This window comes from Lissotriton vulgaris, chromosome 5 (genome assembly GCF_964263255.1).
Source record: "Lissotriton vulgaris chromosome 5, aLisVul1.2, whole genome shotgun sequence".
Lineage (NCBI taxonomy): Eukaryota > Metazoa > Chordata > Amphibia > Caudata > Salamandridae > Lissotriton > Lissotriton vulgaris.
In genome coordinates this window covers 1152479599-1152500319 of record NC_141693.1, presented here as the reverse complement: position 1 = coordinate 1152500319, position 20721 = coordinate 1152479599, and the positions used below count along the sequence as shown (strand labels likewise).

Sequence of the window (20721 nt, the reverse complement as noted above, 5' to 3'; positions counted from 1 at the left end):
GGAGAGGTGGAGTTTGTGTATCCACAACCCTGGGGTAGCGTGATACTGTCCTTTAGGATAGTCAACGGTTGGAACGGATACAATTAAATTAATGTACTTAGTGGACAATGATACTGATGAAACTGGGGATGAAGATGAGGACGACAGTCCGGAGGGTGAATATGACATACTATATCCTAAAGATGGCATGATGCTGTGTACCTGAAAGCATTGTATACATGAAATAAAGAATGTCATGTCTGTTTTCCTTTTGTCTATGTTAAAAGGAAAATTGAATAAAGTTTGTTTACAAAAAAAAGAGAGAGCAGTCCATAAAGGACCTATTTTCAAGTACCCCATCAAAAAAAGTGACACTGCCACTATACCCTCAGTGCAACTGGGGAAAACCCTGGAGCAGGACGCCCGTGGCAATATGGGACGATCCGGAGCCCCCCACCAAAGGCTTTCTGGTCCAGCTTTTCACAGAACTGAAGACCGAGCTAAGCGCGTAACAGACAAAACTCAAACATAATTTATCGGAACTTCGGGGGATCTTCACGACCTGGGGACCAGAGTCGACCATCTGGAGGCGAATCAAGATGAACGCACACTGGATCTTGAGGAATACCATTCCGCTTGACGGCCATGAATGGTCAATTGATAGCGCTCCAAGAAAGACAGGAAGACCTGAAAACTGGTCCTGCTGGTGCAAGCTCCGCATCAGGTGTGTGACCCTTGGCAAAGAAGGCAAGGGCATAGAAAGCTTCATTCAGAACCTGGCAGAGACCATCCTCAATGAACATGGACCGGATTCTCTACGCTTCAACAGGGCCCATAGTGGGCCCCAGAATCCCTAACTCAAAACATCCTCTTGACATCCTAGTTTGCTTCCACCACTATGAAGACAGAGGAGATATTAGATTCTGCTAGGCGTGGGGGCCCTATACGCTATAATGGTGACTACCTTCAAAATGTATCCCAGCCCACGTTGATCAAGAGCGCGTCCTTCTACCCAGTCACCTAGTTCCTGCAGGAAAACAAGATTCAGTACAGATGAGGGCATCTTTTCCACCTTATGTTTGAGTGGCAGGGCGGATGCTAGTTCCTATAATCCCTTCAGGAGGCCTGCTTAGCGCTGAGCAGTCCACTTCCAGAGACCGAAACAGACAGACCACATTGGCAGGCTGACAATCTGGACAGAGTGGAGAGGTGGGATTACCCTTGGGATACCATGGCATCAGGATCACATAGCTTCTAATGGGGGCGCTGCCACCCTGGGTAGACGTCTTCCAGGACCTGTGTTAACAGAGGTCATTTCCCCCTACAGGACTTAGATCCTTTCCTTCATTCAATTGTTGTTGCTGATTGAAGATCCTGAACAGTTGCTTACTAGGTAGGGCAATGCATTTTAACTGAAACATCGCTTTTCTTCTGTTTGTTGTTTTTTCTTTTTGTTCTCGTTGGGGATCGTTTGGGTTTTTGCCCCCGTTCATGCCCTCGCTGACTACTGTAGCCACAAAAGCCACTGAGTTGTGTCTCCTAGAAATATTAGTACAAAAACAAGCAGAGAGCAAGGGAGAAGAAGGGGGTGCGTCCTTGTCTCCAATACGATACTAGACTCAACAATGTGGCTGGACCCACTGGGTAAATGTGTGATAATCACTGTTGTGGTAAGCACTTGGAACCATTAGGTTTGCTTAAAAGACCACCAACCTAGTTAGTGTCATGCTTCATCATCGGGGTCCCAACCGGGTGGCCGAATGCCCCCAGTTGTGCTACAACGCCTGGTTACAGCGGAGCTTGTGTGGTGTGGTGTGATTTGTGTGAAGTGTTGTGAATTAAAATCCTTTCCTATGGTATTTATAAGTGGCGGCCCAGGATATGGTAAAAACTATGTGATGCAACTAATAGGGAGGTATTATTGCTCCTAGTTGACTAATGTGATCCGCTCAGGCTAGCCCTAACCAAGGACAAAGGCCACTCTTAACGGAGGTGATCAACACCCGCAAGGCCTTTCAAATACACTCAAAATTATCTGAGGAGATCGGAACCTGGTTCTCGACACCGCAGTTGATATTAACCATGTGAGGAGGGGAGGCTGTGTCACAGTTTATGGTGTGAAATACATTATTGGAAGGATTTGGGCTTACAGACGCTTGTAGAACTTGCCACCTGCTCACCCGGGACTACTGGACTCGAAGCCCACAAGACACATGCTAGACTCGATTATATTCTTCTTGATAAGTGCTTGCTCCTGAATTTGATAGACTCCACCCAAAACACTTTCACACACTTCGATCATAGCCCAGTCTCTTGCAAGATGGCTGACATAGCCACCCGGAGCCCTAGAACCATTACCAAATTGAGGCTCCCGGGCTATCTCCTGAGAGACCCAGTAACTGGTAATAATGTCAAGAAAGAGATCAAGAAGTGTCTTCTCCATAACCATACTGGGGAAATGAGTGTGGTCACCCTCTGGGATGCACTGAAGGCGGTCCTGCTGGGTGCTTTAAAAGTGGATGCTACACGTTTTCGAAAACTACGGGAAGAACTGCTCCTTCAATTTGGTGCAGAACTTGAGAGGTTCGAGACAGAGCACAAAAGGACCCTACTCCACAAAATTGTAGGAAAAGGTACTGGCGGTTCGGGGTCAAATCCAGATGCTAGAGACTGATGGACACTCATACCTCCTAGCACAGCTAGATAATAAATATTATGACCTCTGTAGCAAATAGGGCAAAATGAGTGTCCTGTGGGCCCACCGCACTACGGTCGCCGTACCAGAAGTCAAACTCCCACAAGGGCGCATGTGCATGAGAGAGGAGGAAAAGATGGTGTGTTTTCATGTCTTTATACCTAGCTGTATGGTGCCCAGTGCACGGACCCGCAAGCACAATCAAATTACCTGTCCGATTACCTAAAATAAGCCTCGCATACAGGATGACTCTGAATAGGCCTCTAGAGAAAGAAGAAATCCTCTGACCCAAATTTAAGTTACGATCCTCATGGCACCATTTTACAAATGCTTTGGTGCCACAATCTCACCTGTACTGCAGAAAGTGTTTGGGGAGATAATCAAGAGGGGCAGGTTACTCCCACCATGACTGAATCTACTGTAGCCCTAAATCTCAATCCTAACAAAAACCTTAGCGATTGTGGATCCTATCGACCCATCTCTCTCCTTAATACCAATGCTAAGATTCTCACCAAGATAGCCACCCAGCAACTTCAACCATTGTTGTAGAATTTGGTGCATTCGATCAATTGGGATTCATTCCTATGTGCCAGGCTAGTGACAATACTAATAAGGCACTTCATCCTCAAAATTGGCTCCACAGGATCCAAGCAATCATTCTGGTCACCCTGGATGCTGAGAGCATTTGACAGGGTCTTCCTATCTGGTGTACTGAAAAAGTTGGAGGTGGGTAATACATTTAGGTCTTGGCTTTTCGCAGGGCACCACACCCCATGGGCTCTCTTTTCTGCCTGGGTGGGCATACATTGTGGCACACAACAGATGTCCCCTCTCTCCTGTTTGCCCGTACACTTGAACACTGGCTCAACACATCAAGAATAACTCCCATATTGGATTGCTTAGTGACTACTAGTGGAATAGGACAGCTGCTGCGGTAAATCTATTACTGTCCTTCTCAATGAGAGTGCGACACTGGGCATGTAAAGTGGATTTGTTATGGCATTTGTCCTCTACTTTTCATTGGGGCATGTAATTTATTTATGGGTCCATGTCCCGAAGTCAGAATGGCAAAATAATTATTCCTGCAAATGCATTGAAGTGGGTGAAGTAATAGAACCTTCACATCTCTCATCAGTTGGCACCCCTATAAACAATGTTCTAGTGGTTTGTTGTGCTTCTCAGGGGATTTCACCTGTGCTGTGTCTGTTCTTTGACTTAGTCTCACCTTTTCAAGATGGGCACAGGCTTGTCAGTCTTATCCCGCTTCTCCCAGGAGTCCAGATCACAAACCATGATCACTGCTCACCTGCCCTTGAAAGCAAGATATTTGTACTTCTACACCCACCCGCCCCCTTCGCGTCAACCGCATGGATGCCCCTTCTTCCAGTCAAGTTGACTGGCTGCTTCTTTCCATTTCCAAGTGCACAGACGGTAGTGGTTTGCTATCAGCAGTTCACCTAAGACATTGGGCTGTTGTGCCTAATCAAGCATTTGGGCCTTGCTGTCTCAAATGGATGAAAGACTTTGAACCTGCTGTAGATCTCCATTGGTTTCTGGATGCTGTACTTAATTACCAGAGCATAGAAAAATCGTGCATGCTAATGTTTACTGCACAGTTACTTTGGTCTAAATTACGAGTCTGGCGGTCACACAGTGATGGCGGCGGTGTAGAGGCCGCAATATGGTTGGCAGGACCACCGTGGCTCCTCCAAGCACATTACAAGTTTCCTCTCCGCCACGGTTTTCATGGCGTTTCCTCCTCCATGAAGACCGCAGTGGAGAGGAAACAGTGCCTCTGGGTGATGGGGTGCTCTCAGGGGGGCACGAAATGTGCCTCTATGTGTACATGCACCCCAGTTCCTGCATGGCATGGCCTTTCCAGTCCATGTCGTGCAGGAACTGGTTTTGGCATTCCCATTTCGGTGCCCATTTTCAGGGCACTGCCGTGGGAACGTGAAGAAAATCTGAGCAACACCTAATCTGGTGGGCGGCCCGACCACAGGTTTGGCAATGGGGCAGACCAAGTGCCACACCGCCAAACTCGTATTTAAGCCCATAGTAGATGCATAAAGCCCTGGCTGTCCATACTTATACGTGCTCTGAGCTCTCCTTCCACACTTTCCCTACAGTATATAGTTGGAAGGCAAGAGGACAAGGGATAATTATCGCAAGTAACTCTACTACAGATGCATCCACCCTTTTGGGTCGCACTTGTTACCACATTTGCCTGCAAAATAGAAAACACTTCAACAGCACTTCACCCTTCATACAGTCAGGGTTTCTTTGGTTTGAGGATGCTCTTCTCACACTTTACTCCATTAGTTTCTAGGTTGCAATCTTTGTTCCATACTTAAGCTATTTTCACATCCCTGTCATTTGAATGAACTCGCAGCCTAACAGTCTAAGGCATTTAGTGTCCCAGTATGACCTATCCAAATTACTCTTTATCCATCTCTTAAAAGTTAGTATATTTGCAACACTTCTTCTGATTAGTGTACCATGACAAAATCCCGCTATTTGCTAATGGGGTGTGTTTCTAAATATGTGCACCATGCTTAATTTGGAAGTTTTTATAGTGGATGCTGCCACTGCCTTACTCATGTATCTTTACACTATCATTTTTTTTTAACAGTGGAAGAACTTCAGAAGCGTGTTCAAAAAGCAGAAAATCCTGTTGCTCCACCACCGCCCCCACCACCCCCTCCTCCACCACCTCCTCCACCCAATCCAATTTGGTAAGTAGAGCCATATACAGGGTTTGAGAGATAATACTGTTGAGTTAGCTAAATCAGGTGTACAGAAGGTGCAATACCACAATAGTTCACCAGTTGTACCGCTTTTTTGGTTGCAATACAATTTGGTAATTCCAAAGACGTTTTGTAGCCCCCCTTTTGTATTACCAGAAATCAGCGGTCTGTGTTCTCCTGAATTCTGACCCTCTCTGCACTGGCTCCCAGTAACAAAAAGACTAATGTCAATAGTGTGTGTTTGGTCCTTAATCATGTTTGCAGCCAGAAGTTTTCTCCCTAACATCACTTTTAGGTCGCGCTTTAGCGGCAGTGCGCGTGCACTACTTGCTATGCGAGGCATGCAGTAGTAGAGTATGGGAGACAAGCTGCCTTCACTCTCCGCCCATATTTTTTATTGGCTTGTGTTTGTCCTTCGTAAATTCTTATTATTGATTATGAGGCTTGTTAGTCCAGCCTTATTATGCCATGTCGTCATTTGTACCCTCCCATGGCTATTGACCCCTTTACTACGAGTGTAACACTGTACGGACATGTTATTTAGAGCACTATTTTTTCCGTGCCTTCTTCCCCCTCCCCCACACTCCCGTTTTACCTGCCTTCTCGCACCCCCTGCCCGCACTCCCGCTGCCCGTGCCTTCCAGCGCCCGCCCGTTTGCAATGCAATAGGTCTCGCGTAAATGCAAGTCCTATTGCTTTGCAAATGCTTGTTCAAATGGTATCTCTTCATCTCCAAACTTGATAGTCCTCATAACTGTTCCATACATCTCAACTAAGACGCTGTTCTTTCTCACTGCCCCTGCTGTTACACTGTGGAAAGCTCCTCTTCCTCAAATCTATTTGGGACTTAACCTTGTAACATTCAGGTGAAGTGAAGTCCTGGTTAAATCCATATTCGTTAAGGTAGAGCAACAGTACCTTCGGTCATTTAGTGCCAAGATCCCCCTTGCAAATGAGGCTCTTTGTAAAACCGCAAAGCATAACCCATGTTCTTCTGAACATTCCAGCACGGTTTGTCAACCTGGGGGTTGTCTGTTAATTCTTTTGTTTCTTGATGTTGACTGTCCTCGAGTAGGTTCCCTTGGTCATGCTCCGCAATGGTAGAAAGACTACAATGCAGTTTTCCCTCTCTCATGGAAGGATTTCAGCCCTGAGAATGAGGCCTATTTTGGTAACAGTGTAGCCACTACTATGGATGATTTGAGCAGTTTTAACAGCAGTTAGCACTGATTATCATTGCACACAAGAAAAGATGGAACAGTGCTTCCTCAGCAATAGATATTTTATAGATTTACATGATATTTGAATAGGCACGGTAGGAAACTTGCACTAAAAAATATGGAGCATGGTTTAGTAAAGCCGAACAAAGAAGCTGTTATGGATAGTCTGTTTGTGCTCACTTTTAACCATACCTCTTTGACCCGCAGTGATCCCTTCCTCTAGCACCTCCCTTATTCGGATACTAACAACCTGTGCAAGTTGTATGGAAATCCACCTAGAGCTATATTCTTTTCTTCTACGTTTCTTGGACTAATTGTTTTTCTTGATTGCTGGGAATTCTCCAGTAAATCCTGTACCAGGTTCGTAAGAAAAGGAAAAAGGCTTTTCTAATGTTTATGCCTAGTGTGGTCACAGGAACATCTCTGACAACCCACACCTGAAGCATACATGCTACTTGTATCTAGTCCATTGTATTACAAAACTTGTGCTCTGCAAGAACTTTTCTTCCAAATCATGGCAAGACCGAGCAATGACGGTTATGTGCTTTGAATCTTTGCCAGAATCTGAAAAGTTTTCATAATGTTTATTTTTGATTAACATAGGCCTTAAAATATAACTGTGGCCTCTTGTATTAAGCCCAGATATCAAGCCCCACAAGAAAAGGAATACTTAGAATTCAGTGTTAGAGAAGCCCTCTGGGCCAGAAAATTCCTCCCGACAGATTACTGGCAGGTCCCCCGACCCGGCCCCCCCACCCCAAAATTTTTCAAAACCGAAGGGACGGGGAGGGGGGGTTGAATGTATTCTCCCTTTCTGGATGATGATATATTGCTAATGATATGCCCCCCCTCGATATTAGCCTTAGCATTTTGCACCATCAAGCCATCAAATAAGCCTAGAGCATGTCGACCTCACCAGTGCTGCGTTTCTTCCTGCCAATCTTGATGACTGAACCTCCAGCCTCTATGCTGACGCCATCATCAAGATTGACTCCTGAGTAACATCAGCCACATAGCAGTGTCTAACAGTCACACCTTGAGTAGAGAAGAATACTGAAAGGCGCAAGAGAAATATTTAGGCTTGAAAGATTTGGAGGGAAAAGCTGTTCATCCAGGAAGCAGTGATAAAAGCCTCCAAGGAGAGGCTGACACCACAGGAGGACTAGTTATGCCTTTCACAGGAACCTAGGATGTCTGAAAAGTGCTTAAGGTCACTGAAGTAGTTTCTCAGGGAAAGTAAGGGGAGGCCTTTTTGCTTTTAGAAGTTTAAGACCAAACCAAGACACTCAGTAACGGAGGGTGACCACTCAAAGGACTGCCCAAATAGCCCCTCTCCTTTCAGGGGGCTACGAGAATACCCTTTCTCCCGCTAGAGCTTGACATAGGTGTGGGCCTGGTCTAATTGGTAAGAATGTCTACTGCAAAGATTTCTCCATCTCCCCATTCAGGGCTCATCACTATCTAAAGATACACTATCGTACATAGCCCTGATCAGCAGTGTGTCAAACAAGATTGGCCTACCAGTGTTAATTTAGTCTGAAGATGCTTTGTGCGCTTCAACAGGAATCAGAGAAGGTGTTTATGGACCACCTTTGTAAGAATGTAAACACAATCTTTTTGTTTTCAATCCCCTTGAGACAATGTACTAAATATGAGCCGACCTCTGTCTTCCCCTTACCTGAGAGGCTCACTAATCTGGAGTCAGTGATGGTTGAAGCCACATGCCAACGTCTTTGTACCCTGTACCCCTTGAAAAAGACAGAAATAATGTGGAACGCACTGGCAGGAAGATAATTTAGGACAGCATCCGTCATCAGAAGTTTAGAAAATGTTGCTGTGCTGTTCACCTCTCATAACACGGAGCTGTGGGAGAACATGGAAAAACTGCTCCCATTCCTGCCAGGTGATAAAAAAAGAGGAAACTGAATGTTAATCTGCCCGCAGTCAAGATCTTCTCAAACGGGCTGATAAAGTTTGAAAGATATGGGATTCATTATGTATTTCGCGACAGGTCTTCTGGCACCGGCTGTGACTGACGTTTATCGGTTTCCAGCTGCAGATACTTGCTATTGTGCTAGACACGCCCTTCAGTGTCACAAACCTCTTTTGTCAAGGTAGATGATGAGGTGCCTCTGATCCCTCAAGTCTGAAACCAACACAGCGGAGGGTATAGTAGCCATGTCAGGGGACAACCATCTGTCTTCTGTGGACGGAGTGTCAGCCAACCAGTACATGCCCTTATGCAACTCATGTTGTCCTACATCATGTTTGTATGACTGTGCAGGCATAAAATATGGCCCTGCATGACGAGTTTAATCAGAAAGAGAGAGATAGGTGACTGTGTATTGGCAGACAAGGTTCAGATGATTGGCATAACAACGGCAGACTGTCATTGTTTTTCATCCAAAACCATCGCAGTAATGGATGCCTCCTTTGAAGGTTTACATGGGCTCATTTGTGACCCGGGGACTATGGTCTGAGCCTGAAAGGAAGCTGCACATCCATGTATTGAAGCTACAAGTCAATCCAGGATGCATAGAGTGTAGAAGGCACAACTCATTGGAAGGACACTACTAATTATAACCACCTGTACAAGAACTATGTTCAGCATACTGAAGCAAGTTGAAACCCACTGGCTAAGCCTGTTTAGAGAAGCGTGTGTAGCAGGAACAGTGGTTCCCTCGGATCTCAGAGACTAAAGCAGCATCTGGATACGGGGTTCTCAGACTTAACATCTCCATGATGGCACAAAATCCATGCTGGGCATAAAAAAAGGGATAGGACGAATGCCTATGCAGGTCTGGCTGGAGCTGGATCTCAGACGTTGGTAGATGACCTATTTGCCTTTGGTGGTTTAGTGAGGTTAGACCTTTTCATAACAAAGAGAAACAGCAAATGTTTTGCCATCACCTCCTTCTTTTAAATAAGATATAGGGCGAATATGAGTAGGGACAACACCTATAAAAAATGAAGGGTTGTCGTTGAGGATGAAAATTAATTCCCACTACCCTCTCATGAAGTGAATTTGATCTTTGCCTGAGCTGATCAGGTCTAGTTGTTGTTTATGACTATATATGAGACACCAATGCCTGAGAACAGCAGTTCCAGCAAAGTAACTTTAACTGTGTTTGTCGAACTACAGAACTTAACATGCACGCATATGTGCACTATCGTCCTTTAGCTAAAATTGGCACTGTACGTGCACACATTAGCACATTTGAGTGGTTTCCCTCAATCGATTAATCATCCATCTATCAACCGGATGATTTTACATTGTGACAGGATAGTGAGCTTTCCACAAGATTCAGCTTTGAGTTGGAGTTAACTGAGTGGTCACAGAACATTGCAGAGTTTACCAATAATAATCTGTTTTCTATAATTCGTTATACCACACTTCCTCGGACTCTAAGCCCTGTAATTAAGATGTGTTACTATTGCCCAGTTTACTGATTTTTTTTAATGATCAAAGGCTGAGTTGGCCTAACCAACGTTACCTGCAAGCGTTGAGTCACTGAACCATCCTTCAATTTAGGCAACACTTTTCTGGAAGAATAATACCTAGGCCTGCTCCAAATTGTTCGGGCTAGTATAAAGGAATAAACGTCAACGTGTACCAAGAGTTTAAAGTTAGTGGAGCGGTACTCCTGCAATATGTGGTTTTCATGTTAAATGTACATCCACCATAAATATTTAACACTTGACAATGATTGGACCCAGTGCCATCACAATGTAGCAAGTAGATGATGTACCAAAAGGTTTGGAACCTAAATAGTTTTTAGACAGGCACATGATGTGTTACTGGAGATGTAGATTTTTTTCTCACTAATAGTGGGTGCTAGCTTACAAAATAGGGTTGGAACAAGGAATTGGAACTAGAAAAAACCTGTTGTTTTCAGTCAGTCGGATTAAGGAGCGCTCTGCTTATTGCATTGAGTTATAAGCATGCGGGGCTGCAACCGCAGCATAACGTGTACCAGGTGTGAAATATGTGGACATGCATTAGGCACATAATGAGATTTGGCATGGTGTGGTGGGGCTGTTTTGAGTTCAGCCACAACCAATGAATAATTGGCTGCAGGAACAGATGAGTCTAAGGCTTCGACTGACCAGAAATGCTTTGTGTCCTATCCGCGCCTGTGCTTGTCTGGTCGAATGCTGTTCCTTTATTACATATTAGTTATCCCTCCTCCAATATTTGCCAGTCTATTCATGGGCCTTGGGGATGACCAATGACACTTGTCCTGTTGATAAGTGATACATGCTCTTAGGCTTGTGCATTGTTCTCTGTTGGAGGTTTTAGCTTGGGCCTCCATCAAATAGTGACAGACTTGGCTGGATGCATTTGCAGAAATACCTTACTGATACTGTTGCATGCCAACTTATCACCATTGTGATTTATTCCAACCTATTGAAACCATTGTGTATCTTATTCTGCCTCTGTTGTGATCTTCATGCTTTTAGGTTTATTCCTGTGTGAATTATAGTTGTTTTGATGATGAGCCTTGGATATAATTAGGAATATGGATCCATCTGAAAGGAGTGGTTTTATTTCCTAAATATATCAACAATTGTTCCCACCCCAGTATTTGTTCAAATTATTTTTATTTTTGTTTCCGTATATATGAAATTCTAATCTGCTAGATTGGTTTACTTTTTAGTATATTATATATATGCTCACTGAGGAGGCCTAAATAATGGATTTAATATATATGCCTCCCAGACCCTTGGTGGGTCATTGTAATGTTTATTTACTCAATGGCTATTGTCCAAGTCGCATGCACTATGGCTTTTTCCCAAAACTATTATGGCTTTTTCCCAAAACTATTATGAATGCTAAAGTAATAGTAGGTTATTAAAATATTGTTTTCTTTAGTAATTTAGTGTTGTTGGTGCAATATGTTTGTGTCTCTATTCTTTATTAAATATTGTTTTACTATCCTGAACCTATTAGTACTGAATTGGACAGTTGCCAATATACAGAAATTGAAATTATGATTTCAACCATGAATTACATGGAAAATAATGTAAGAATGTACTATTTATTAGACTTGTGTTCTCCATATTAAACATTCTGGAATCTCGGTGTCTGTGTTTTTAATTACATTGTATGTTGATATGGTATGTATGAGCTGGTATGAAAAATGGCAATCTTCGTGCTATTTTGATCCAAACCCAGACTTTATCTTTTGGCTCCAAATCTAGATTAATGAACACCAAATCTCAATATTATCATTGGAATATTTCGCCTCCGTTTAAAGTAGAATTTTATGTGTGAATTTTGAAACTTGATGCGGAGTTTATTCTTTTGAACTATTTTAGGTTTACAAAATTTGTTTTAATTACATTCAGCATAAAGCAGGGTATAACCATTCTTTTATGTGATACTCAGACCAGAGAACTAATACACGGACTTCCCTTCGTACTTTTGTTTGTTTAGACAGATTTGATAATAGACAATACATACCTGTGTATGACAGCCTTCAAACACTGGACCTTAGCTAAGCAGGCCTACCAGGCCAAATGGCAAAGAGGAAGTGGAGAGACCAAACAGAACATCTATGACTGTTGTAGAGCAAAGCTATCTCCCAGCTATGACATCCTTTCTGGAGGAGGCCCAGCTGCACATCCGTTAATAACTTCTTATGTGTGTCAAAACAGCAGGCCCAGACCAGAAACAGTGAGTTCCTACACAATGTCAACCAGAGGCCTCCACGGGTAGATTCACAAACTGGCTGCATCCAGCAGGTTGCTTTACATCACAGTCTACCCTCTGGCTAATTGGGAAGCATACTGATGCAGCTCTTCGCTGCCAGCCTGTTGTTGACATCCATGAGGGTGCATTTCTGGATGTCGTTCTGGGTTAGCCAGGAAACAGAGGAGCCAATTATTAGCCAATCATCACTTTCTCGTTTTTTTATTTCACTCTGACACCTTTTCCCTCTTCTCTGCTCTTATATGCAACACATTGCTACAAACCGAAGCTGATCGTGCGGAGTTACCGGATTTTTGAACTAAATAAAACCAGTACACTAGCTGATCTGGACTACCGGAATCACCTTAACTTTACCTACCCAGTGATAAGATTTTTCATCAGACCGCCGGACTAACTCATTGCGGCCCCTACTTATTATCCCTCTGGGAGTTGTTTACAGCATAGAAACAAAACTTCGTCCTGATGATGGTCTTTTTGATGAAAACAACCAAGACCGAAACGTCGACATCTGATTATCATCTCCTCTAAGGCAGTTGTTTGACGCCACCTCACAACCATGTTTGATTGTTGAATCTGGGTTGTTTTGTTTGACTCATTTGGAGTTGATATTTCGGGTTCAGAATTATAGAGAAATTGATTGTCTTTCTTAGTTCTTGATCCCTTTTGCTTGAATTTATTTATGTTTGCATCCCTTGTCATTTTTACCAAGTAAAATTTATTTCTGAACAAATTTCACCTTCTCTAGCTCTCTTTTTAAACCTGCCCTTCTTGCATATATGTTGCTTTGTAACTAATTTGATATCTTGTTGATACAATAGGGTGGATTTTGATAAACCACTCATTAACTAAGAGCCAACGCAATCTAAACAAGTCCCTTGTAGCACTTCATGTTGTGAAACATTAATCGCCCAAGCCTACAAGGGTTTATTGGGTCTCCCCTGTGAGAAAACTTATATGCAACACAGCCGTCCTATTCCAACATTGTTTCCCCGAGAATTTAGTGGCAGTCTGGTTCACCTTCTCCAAAATTAGTTGAATAGCCTCCATATCCATCTCCCAAGTCCAATAGCTGATCATGAACTGAACACAATGTATCCTATAGGGACGCCTTTCGAATCCTCGTTTGGACCTTCACCGCCCCAGTTGGCTGCCCCCAGCTTAGATTGTCCAAGCCCTCTGTTTTTGAGTCCCACGACTTGGCACTATCTGACACATTGGATTTAAAAGTGCCAGTGTTTTCATTCTGCATTGAAGTGCATTTTACTCGTTCTCAACATCTGACACTCTACTGTTAAACCCATGAACATTGTCTCCACTTATTTTACTCCTCTCTTGGCTGGCTTTTCATCTTTGTGCCCCTCGATGGGGGCAAAAGAAATCCTAATTTCTGGGCATTTGTTGGCCATAGTCACATAGCGGCCCAGGAACTAATACCGCAACCCAAATAAGCATGAGCGAATTTTGCGGATCTCGCGTTCGCGAATTTTGCGGATTTGCGGATTCGCAATCCGCAAAATCCGCGAATTCCCGCGAATTTGCTGATTTTTTTTTTTTTTGTGTTCGCCCGTGTTTCTGCCAGTTCGCGAGGGTTTTGTACACTTTCGCAAATTGCGAACTTACCTGTCGGGTCGCAAGTTTCGCGAACTTGTTGTTTCTACGTGTCCAGCCTGTTTGGGACACTCTTCTTCATCACTGCCACTCTCTGTCACCACTGCCACTCTCTGACTACTCATGCCACCCTCTGGCCCACCCATGCCACCCTCTGTTTCATCACCACACCCTCTGGTTGTCCAGTGTACATTATTTTCGGCAAAGCAAAGCACACCTTCCCTGCCTCAAGTGACCTGAATTAATTTGGGGCTGATTCATGTGTCACAGAATATTTTTTTAGCTGGCACCTGCTTCCTTAGTGCGCCCTGATTAGTGATCTTTTGCACTTGCTAAGTGCTTTCATTGTTGCAAAATTAGTTACAACACCTGCCCTGCCCCAACTGACAATAATGAATTAGGGGCTGATTAATGGATTTTAACTTCCAGCCTGGCTCCTGCTTGTCTCCCTTAGCTGTAATTCAGGACCTTTGTGGCATATGTGTAACTATTCTGAGGTTCAGAGCAGGGTCACATACTAGTTTCAACTGGCAACTGAACTCTGGAGGGGCCCCTCAGGAAGCACTCCAGGAAATGGCTACTAATGATGAGCCTGAACTTTTGAACCTGGTAAGTAGTTACTTTCAGTTTTGCTAAAATCGTATTTCTGCAATTTTGCACTTATTCGCGGGGCGCGAACTCACGCGAACAGTGCGAGCAGTGCGAGCAAAATACGCTGCTCGCGGATTTGCGGATTTTGCGGGAAATTCGCAAATCTCGCGGATTGCGGATTTCCCGAAAATCCGCAAAATCCGCGAGCGGAACGGATTTTCCGCCCACGCCTAAACCCAAACCCGAATTCAGTGTGTTCACACTGCTGTGCTCGCTGCTTCTGTGGACACCGTCATGCAGGAGACGAAATGTTACTACACCTAGACGGTCATATTCTCCAGTTTATCAGTTGTGTTATGGCCAATGCTCAATGCCCAGCGGTCAGTCCTTTCTCTCTGGCTCGATCCACCAGCCATTGCTCTCCCCAGTTGTAAGCTTCCGGTTATGGGTCTCGCCCATCTGAGGATGCGAGGCATCGCTTCTCCACTGTGCTTGCAGCGTTCCATTGTAGTCCGGCTGTGTTGAGTGAAGAGTGCCCAGCATATCTCTCCTTGCTGGCACTTCCACACTAGTGGCCCCAGCGTAGTCTGTAAGCCTCCTGGCTCAGTTCTCGTGCTTCGGCCACTCCGGTACCACGCTCCCCTTTTCAGTTTGCGTTTCATTCTCAGGCGATTCGTTCATAGGGTTCGATTTTCTTCACTGTTCGGTGGTGCTGGATTTTATTTGAGTCTAGTAGACATAACCTGGTGGTCTGATGTTGGCATTAGTGCCACCTTATACATATGTTTGGTATTCATTACCTTTATTCTTTATCAAGTGTAGATTAACATGAATCTTAGTAGTGAACTGATAGACAAAATGTTTATACGTTACGATGAATTATAATTGCATTTATATACTGCTTACTACCTCTGATGATGTGTCGAAGCTGAAAAGGATAGTGGAGGAATAGAAGAGGGAAGGGTTCGCATTTTTATCGCGATTGCTGCCACCCGTTAAGGTGTTGAAGGGCTTTTTGGCGGATAGCACGCTACTCCGGGAACCCAAACAGGATTAGTGGGGGATTGGTATCAGGGGAATATAAAATTAGAGTGTTGGACATGTGAGTTTGTTATTTGTATTGAAAAAGGATAGTGGAGGGATAGAAGACGGAAGGGTTTGCGTATATATAGCGCTTGCTACCCTTAATGAGGTGTTGCATGTTTTTCAGGGGGTAGCACGCTACTCCGGATCCCAAACAGGATTAGTTGGGAATTAGTGCAGGGTAATATGAAATTAATTAAAGTGGTGGACATGTTAGTCTGTTATTTGAATTGAAAAGGATAGAAGAGGGTAGGGTTTAGAAAGTAGTTTTTTTTGGAGCTCGTAGTAGTAGGACGATGTTTGGGATGAGTAAAGGGGGAGGTGGGCGGGTTTAGGAAGGCTTGTTTGGGAGATCTGAATAGTAAAAGAGGTGTGAGATGATGCAAGGAGGGGTAGAGGAGGGAAGAGAAGATAGGGTTATTTTGGGGATCATAGTAGAATGGGGTTAGGGATGAGTCGGAGTGGAGGCAGAGGATATATTGAGAGAGGTATAGGGTAGTGCATTGGAGATGCTGAATTTGAAGCAAAGTTATAAATATAAAGATAGATAGGTACATCGAAGGAATATATGTATAAGGAAGGTAATATATGTTTTAAGTTGTATTTAATAAACTTAGACTATCAAGTGTTGCTGTACTTGGAGTTAATTTTTTATTTATTTTTTCAATAGTGAAGCAATTGTACATAAACAGTTAAAAGATTTACTTATTTATGCAGTCACCTATATACATGTTAAACATTGAATAATATAACCATCAGTAATATGTACATTTGTTAAGCTGAACTAACGAATATCTATATATTGAAAAACATGTTTATACACGTTTATACAAAGCAATACACACATGTAGGTATAGTCCAAATAAATGCTTATGTACCTTGATAGACTAGCCCATGACCACCATCAGCTGGTGCTCGTATCGTTTTCCGGTCATATTAGTAAGGAAGAGGGGAAATAAATGGGCACCTGTGTAGAAGCATGACTGGCGCACTGTTGAGTAAAGAATGCCATGTGTACTCTAATGGCACACTGACATTTCTTTGTCCTGCTCCGCTGCCTAATGAACAGCCTACAGAATTAGGTGTGTAGTCAAGCAGGTCCTGTCCGAGTCTAGGGTGGCCTCAAAATGGATGCAGACACCGGACTGAATCGCCCCTGATGGTTATTACCCCAATTTAAGAGGTCATTCCTGTACGTTTGCGAGTTTCATTCCCTTTGCATCTCATGCAGTCGTTACCGTTTGACGGGTGAACGAGGCTACATGTTTTCTACTGCACAATATACATTTTCTTTTGCCATACACAGAAGTGTGGCTTGAATACGCCTCACCACAGCCGCCCTTTCTCCCTCTTTATTGTGTTTCATTTTATAGAATGCTGAAGGACTTCATTATTCCTGCCCCAATTGTGAATCGTGCATTTTATTTTCAAGGACACTAACGCAGAGTGCGTCCTGTTATCCTGCGTTCCTTGCGGACCTCGTTATATCAGATACAGTACTTGCTCACAAATGTCATATGCTTTTTTATTTCTCTATGTAGTTTTTTAAGTCGCTTAGGCACTCAACAGTTTTTTTTAACCATGCTTGTTCAAGTCCCCAAGGTTTTTACATACTTTTCTATTTTTTATTTGAAATGGAAAACACTTCGTACAGTGCAAGGTTATTTCATATCACTTATGGGTCACCCGGTTTAATAGCTTTTACTGTTTAAAGTGCAGCTTTAAAGTAGTTGCGGTTTGCAAATTTAGAAGTCATCTTTGGTAAATTGTTTCAAAGAATGGAAAGGCGGTGACTAATAATATTCTCAATAATAAATTCACTTGGAAGAAGCTGCCTGAAAGGCTGGTTCGACTTGTGCAACTCTGCCTACTTACCTCTTTGTAGCAAGGTTACCTGGATCACAAGGCGTAAGGGGATACTTTATGGCTCTGCTTTATCAATGTAATGTCTTCCCACAAGTTGAGCATTTGTTGCAGTGGTGGCTCCTCCGCTAAGGCGAAGAAGCGTCGCTCCACTGCTCTCAGAACATTGCTAGAAGGAAAAATAAAATTATAACACATTATTATTGTCGTTTTGTTTTTCTGCACGGACCAGGTTGGGATGGTGCTGGGCTGGGTCACAGAAGGAGGTGTGGTATGGGCACTACTAAGTGCTCATGACGGTTTGGCCCGGCAGTCTTGGGCCGGCCAAACCGTTATCTACACTCAGCATTTTGTAAGTCCCTTACACTGCCATATGAGGTCCCTCCGGGCTCATCTCTGAGCCCTAAACTGTTTAATATTTATGTGGCCCCCACATTCAAAACTAATCCGATCATTTGATTTTGCTACAGTGGCTTATGCCGCTGGTACATAAATTGTTTTGTCCATTTCGAATGATGTTGATGAGATAGCACACAGTTTCAATGGATGTATGGAGCCAATGAATGATGGATGGACCATAACAGTCTCATGCTTAATTCGGGTAAGCTGAGGTTCTCCTCTTTGGTAAAGAGTTGGTATCTTGGCCCCAGACGCTTGGCTCTCCTCCCACTCTGGAATCTTCTGTCAAGAATCTGGGAGTAATATTAGATTCCGATTTTTTCTTCAATATACAGATTAACAAACTCACCACCTTTTTCTTTTTTCTCTGTTCCTTCCATTCATCCCTTTTCAATTCCAAAAAGCAGTGGTCACAGCCTTGGTGCTATAGAGGCTGGACTATTGTAATACCTTATATTTAGGCATTCAGCAGCTCTCTCTGAAAAACACTTCAAGGCCTACAGATTGCAGCGGTGAAACTTTTAAGGAGATTTCCAAAGTTCAAGTCAGTGTCTGGAACCTTACGAGAGCTTCACGGACTTCCTGTGAAGGAAGGAATCGAGTCCAAGTTCTTATATTTGACTCATAAAACCCTGTATGGGGATGGCCCAGCTTACTTGAACAAATAATTCTTAGTATAGTCCTAGTAGGACGTTACGTTCGACTAATCCTAGTACAGTCAATGTCAGTATAATAAGAAAGAATTGTAGCGGTAGGAGTTTTATTCACAACACAACTGTGGAATAACATACCTGAACACCTAAGACACCAGTCAAACTTCTTTAGCTTCAGGAAACTGCTTAAAACCGGTTTATTTTCTTGTTCAATGTGACTAGATGTAAGCAGTAAGTCTGAGATATACGATGGTTCTTTATTCAGTCAGTAGACATTAGCGCCAAGACTTCAGTGGCATTTTCACGCTTTATAAAACAAATCCATATCACTGATATTTCTTTTGGTTCTGATGTAAAACGAAGAGCAATTGAGAGTTTTTCAGTGTTGTTGTTTTTAGCTTCTATGAGAATATTTTAACCCATAGGATATCCCCTCCCTGCATGTCCTATTTACCAAGATGGTGCAGTAATTCTGTGGAAACACTGGTAGTGAACGTTTATGTTTTAGTCGGTTTTAAATTCACATCGCAATCACAAGCCCAAATGTCCATGTGAACATGGGTATACAGTTTACAGCTTAAGACAAGTGTTCACTGGAGCACTTTTTCCAAGGAGTGCAAAAGCCCATGCTTCTGCATTGCAGAGGAGAAGAGGGCCAGAAACATTTCTGACTTTTGCATGTGTCAGAGAAGGACAATATGGAGACTAATGCGGCAAGTGTGTTTTATAATGCATTGAGAGTGGAAACATTTTTGGTCCTAAAACAAGACACCCAGAACGCTTTATAACCATGGCTGTGTTAGTGGCCCGACTGTATTGTCACTTCTGTAATTGTGCTGGAGAAACAACATGAATGAGTTGATGTGGTGCACAAACAATACCAAGGCCTATTCAAGGGTGTGCTTGGCTGAATCCCAGGTTGCTGGAGTTGGACACAATTGCTTGGAGTTCCGAGCTCTCTTTAGAGTGCATTTCAACGTTTAAAATAAGAGACACTTCAGAAGTGACTGCAAGTGGCAGATGTGTATCTGGGATTTAAAGAGTGAGTTGAGCCAAGGCAAATAACAAGCAAGAGAATGACCATTGCAATTTCTTTCAGGTGTGTGCCAATGAGATTGGCCGCTAATCCTAACCTGTGTCATGCAGGTAAGGGCATGCACAGAAGATGTGAGCGTGACAAGTTGTTTCTTGTGTGAGGACAGTAACATACTGGTAATGGATGGTTAACCAAGTAAGAGGTGGTAAATTCAGCCTCAGCAGGGGGGGTATTTAGACCCTGGTGGACAGCCTGCCTGGGAGATGAAGGCCATGGCTTCTGTATCTCTGCAGGCAGACCATCTGCCGTATTTCAAGATACCACCTGCTGGCCAGAATCTCTGTGCTGTTCCAGAGCAGCTGTTGCAGCGGCTCCCATCACAGCAGGTTTGGTTATAAAAAAACAAACTTGTCAAGCTGGAGTTTGTTTTCTCTAACAAAAAACAATTGGCCTTGATGTGCAAGGGGATATGTTCCTCTGTCCGGAGGTTATTCGCTCAGGGAAAATCAGTGACAATCGCTCCACCCTAGATAGGGAAGGGAGAGGTGCGCCACTATGACCCAGTGGTCCCGTGGTTAACGGATTGAGGAGTTATAGTCGGCACAGCCAACTGAGGCTCCACCCAGAAAGTTTTTAAGGAATAGGAAAGTATTCGTTGTCCAGAACCCCATCCTTTCATGGTGTATGGTTGCTACAGTCACAAAAGCGTCTTAAACAAGAGGCATTGCTGAGAGCACCTTTCTCTAGAAGGAAAGACAAACTGATTCAGTTGTGTGTAAAGTTCTCATTCCGCTTCCAAGCACAGTGCACAGATGTTCCGCTTCATCTTCTGACCCTTTGTCAACTTTTGTGAGGGAAGCTTGCTTGGTGTCTGTCACTATTCGGAACCAGCTGTGTTTGTAGACTGTGAGAAATATTATTTTACACCAGGGCTGTGTTCGGAGAACAACTTGGAAAGAATACTTGAAAGGAGAATCACCCTAAACCGATTTTACAATGTCATACTGTGGATACACATCTCTTGTCTGCCAGTTGTGTATAAAAGTGTGGCGCCACTACCCCACTTGTTGTTCAAGCCCTCTGTGGCCAAGGGAAGTAATGCGCTGTAGAGTACTCAGAAGACTGCTCTACAAC

The 20721-nt window shown here is 43.6% G+C and overlaps 1 protein-coding gene across 1 annotated transcript in view; it reads left to right on the top strand.

Moving 5' to 3' along the window:
* Positions 1-20721, top strand: part of SHTN1 (shootin 1) — a 630861-nt gene that overhangs the window by 402904 nt on the left and 207236 nt on the right. The window contains exon 11 of the mRNA XM_086922914.1: positions 5307-5409. Within this exon, the coding sequence (XP_086779040.1) occupies positions 5307-5409 (103 nt within the window). The remainder of the gene's footprint in view (positions 1-5306; positions 5410-20721) is intronic.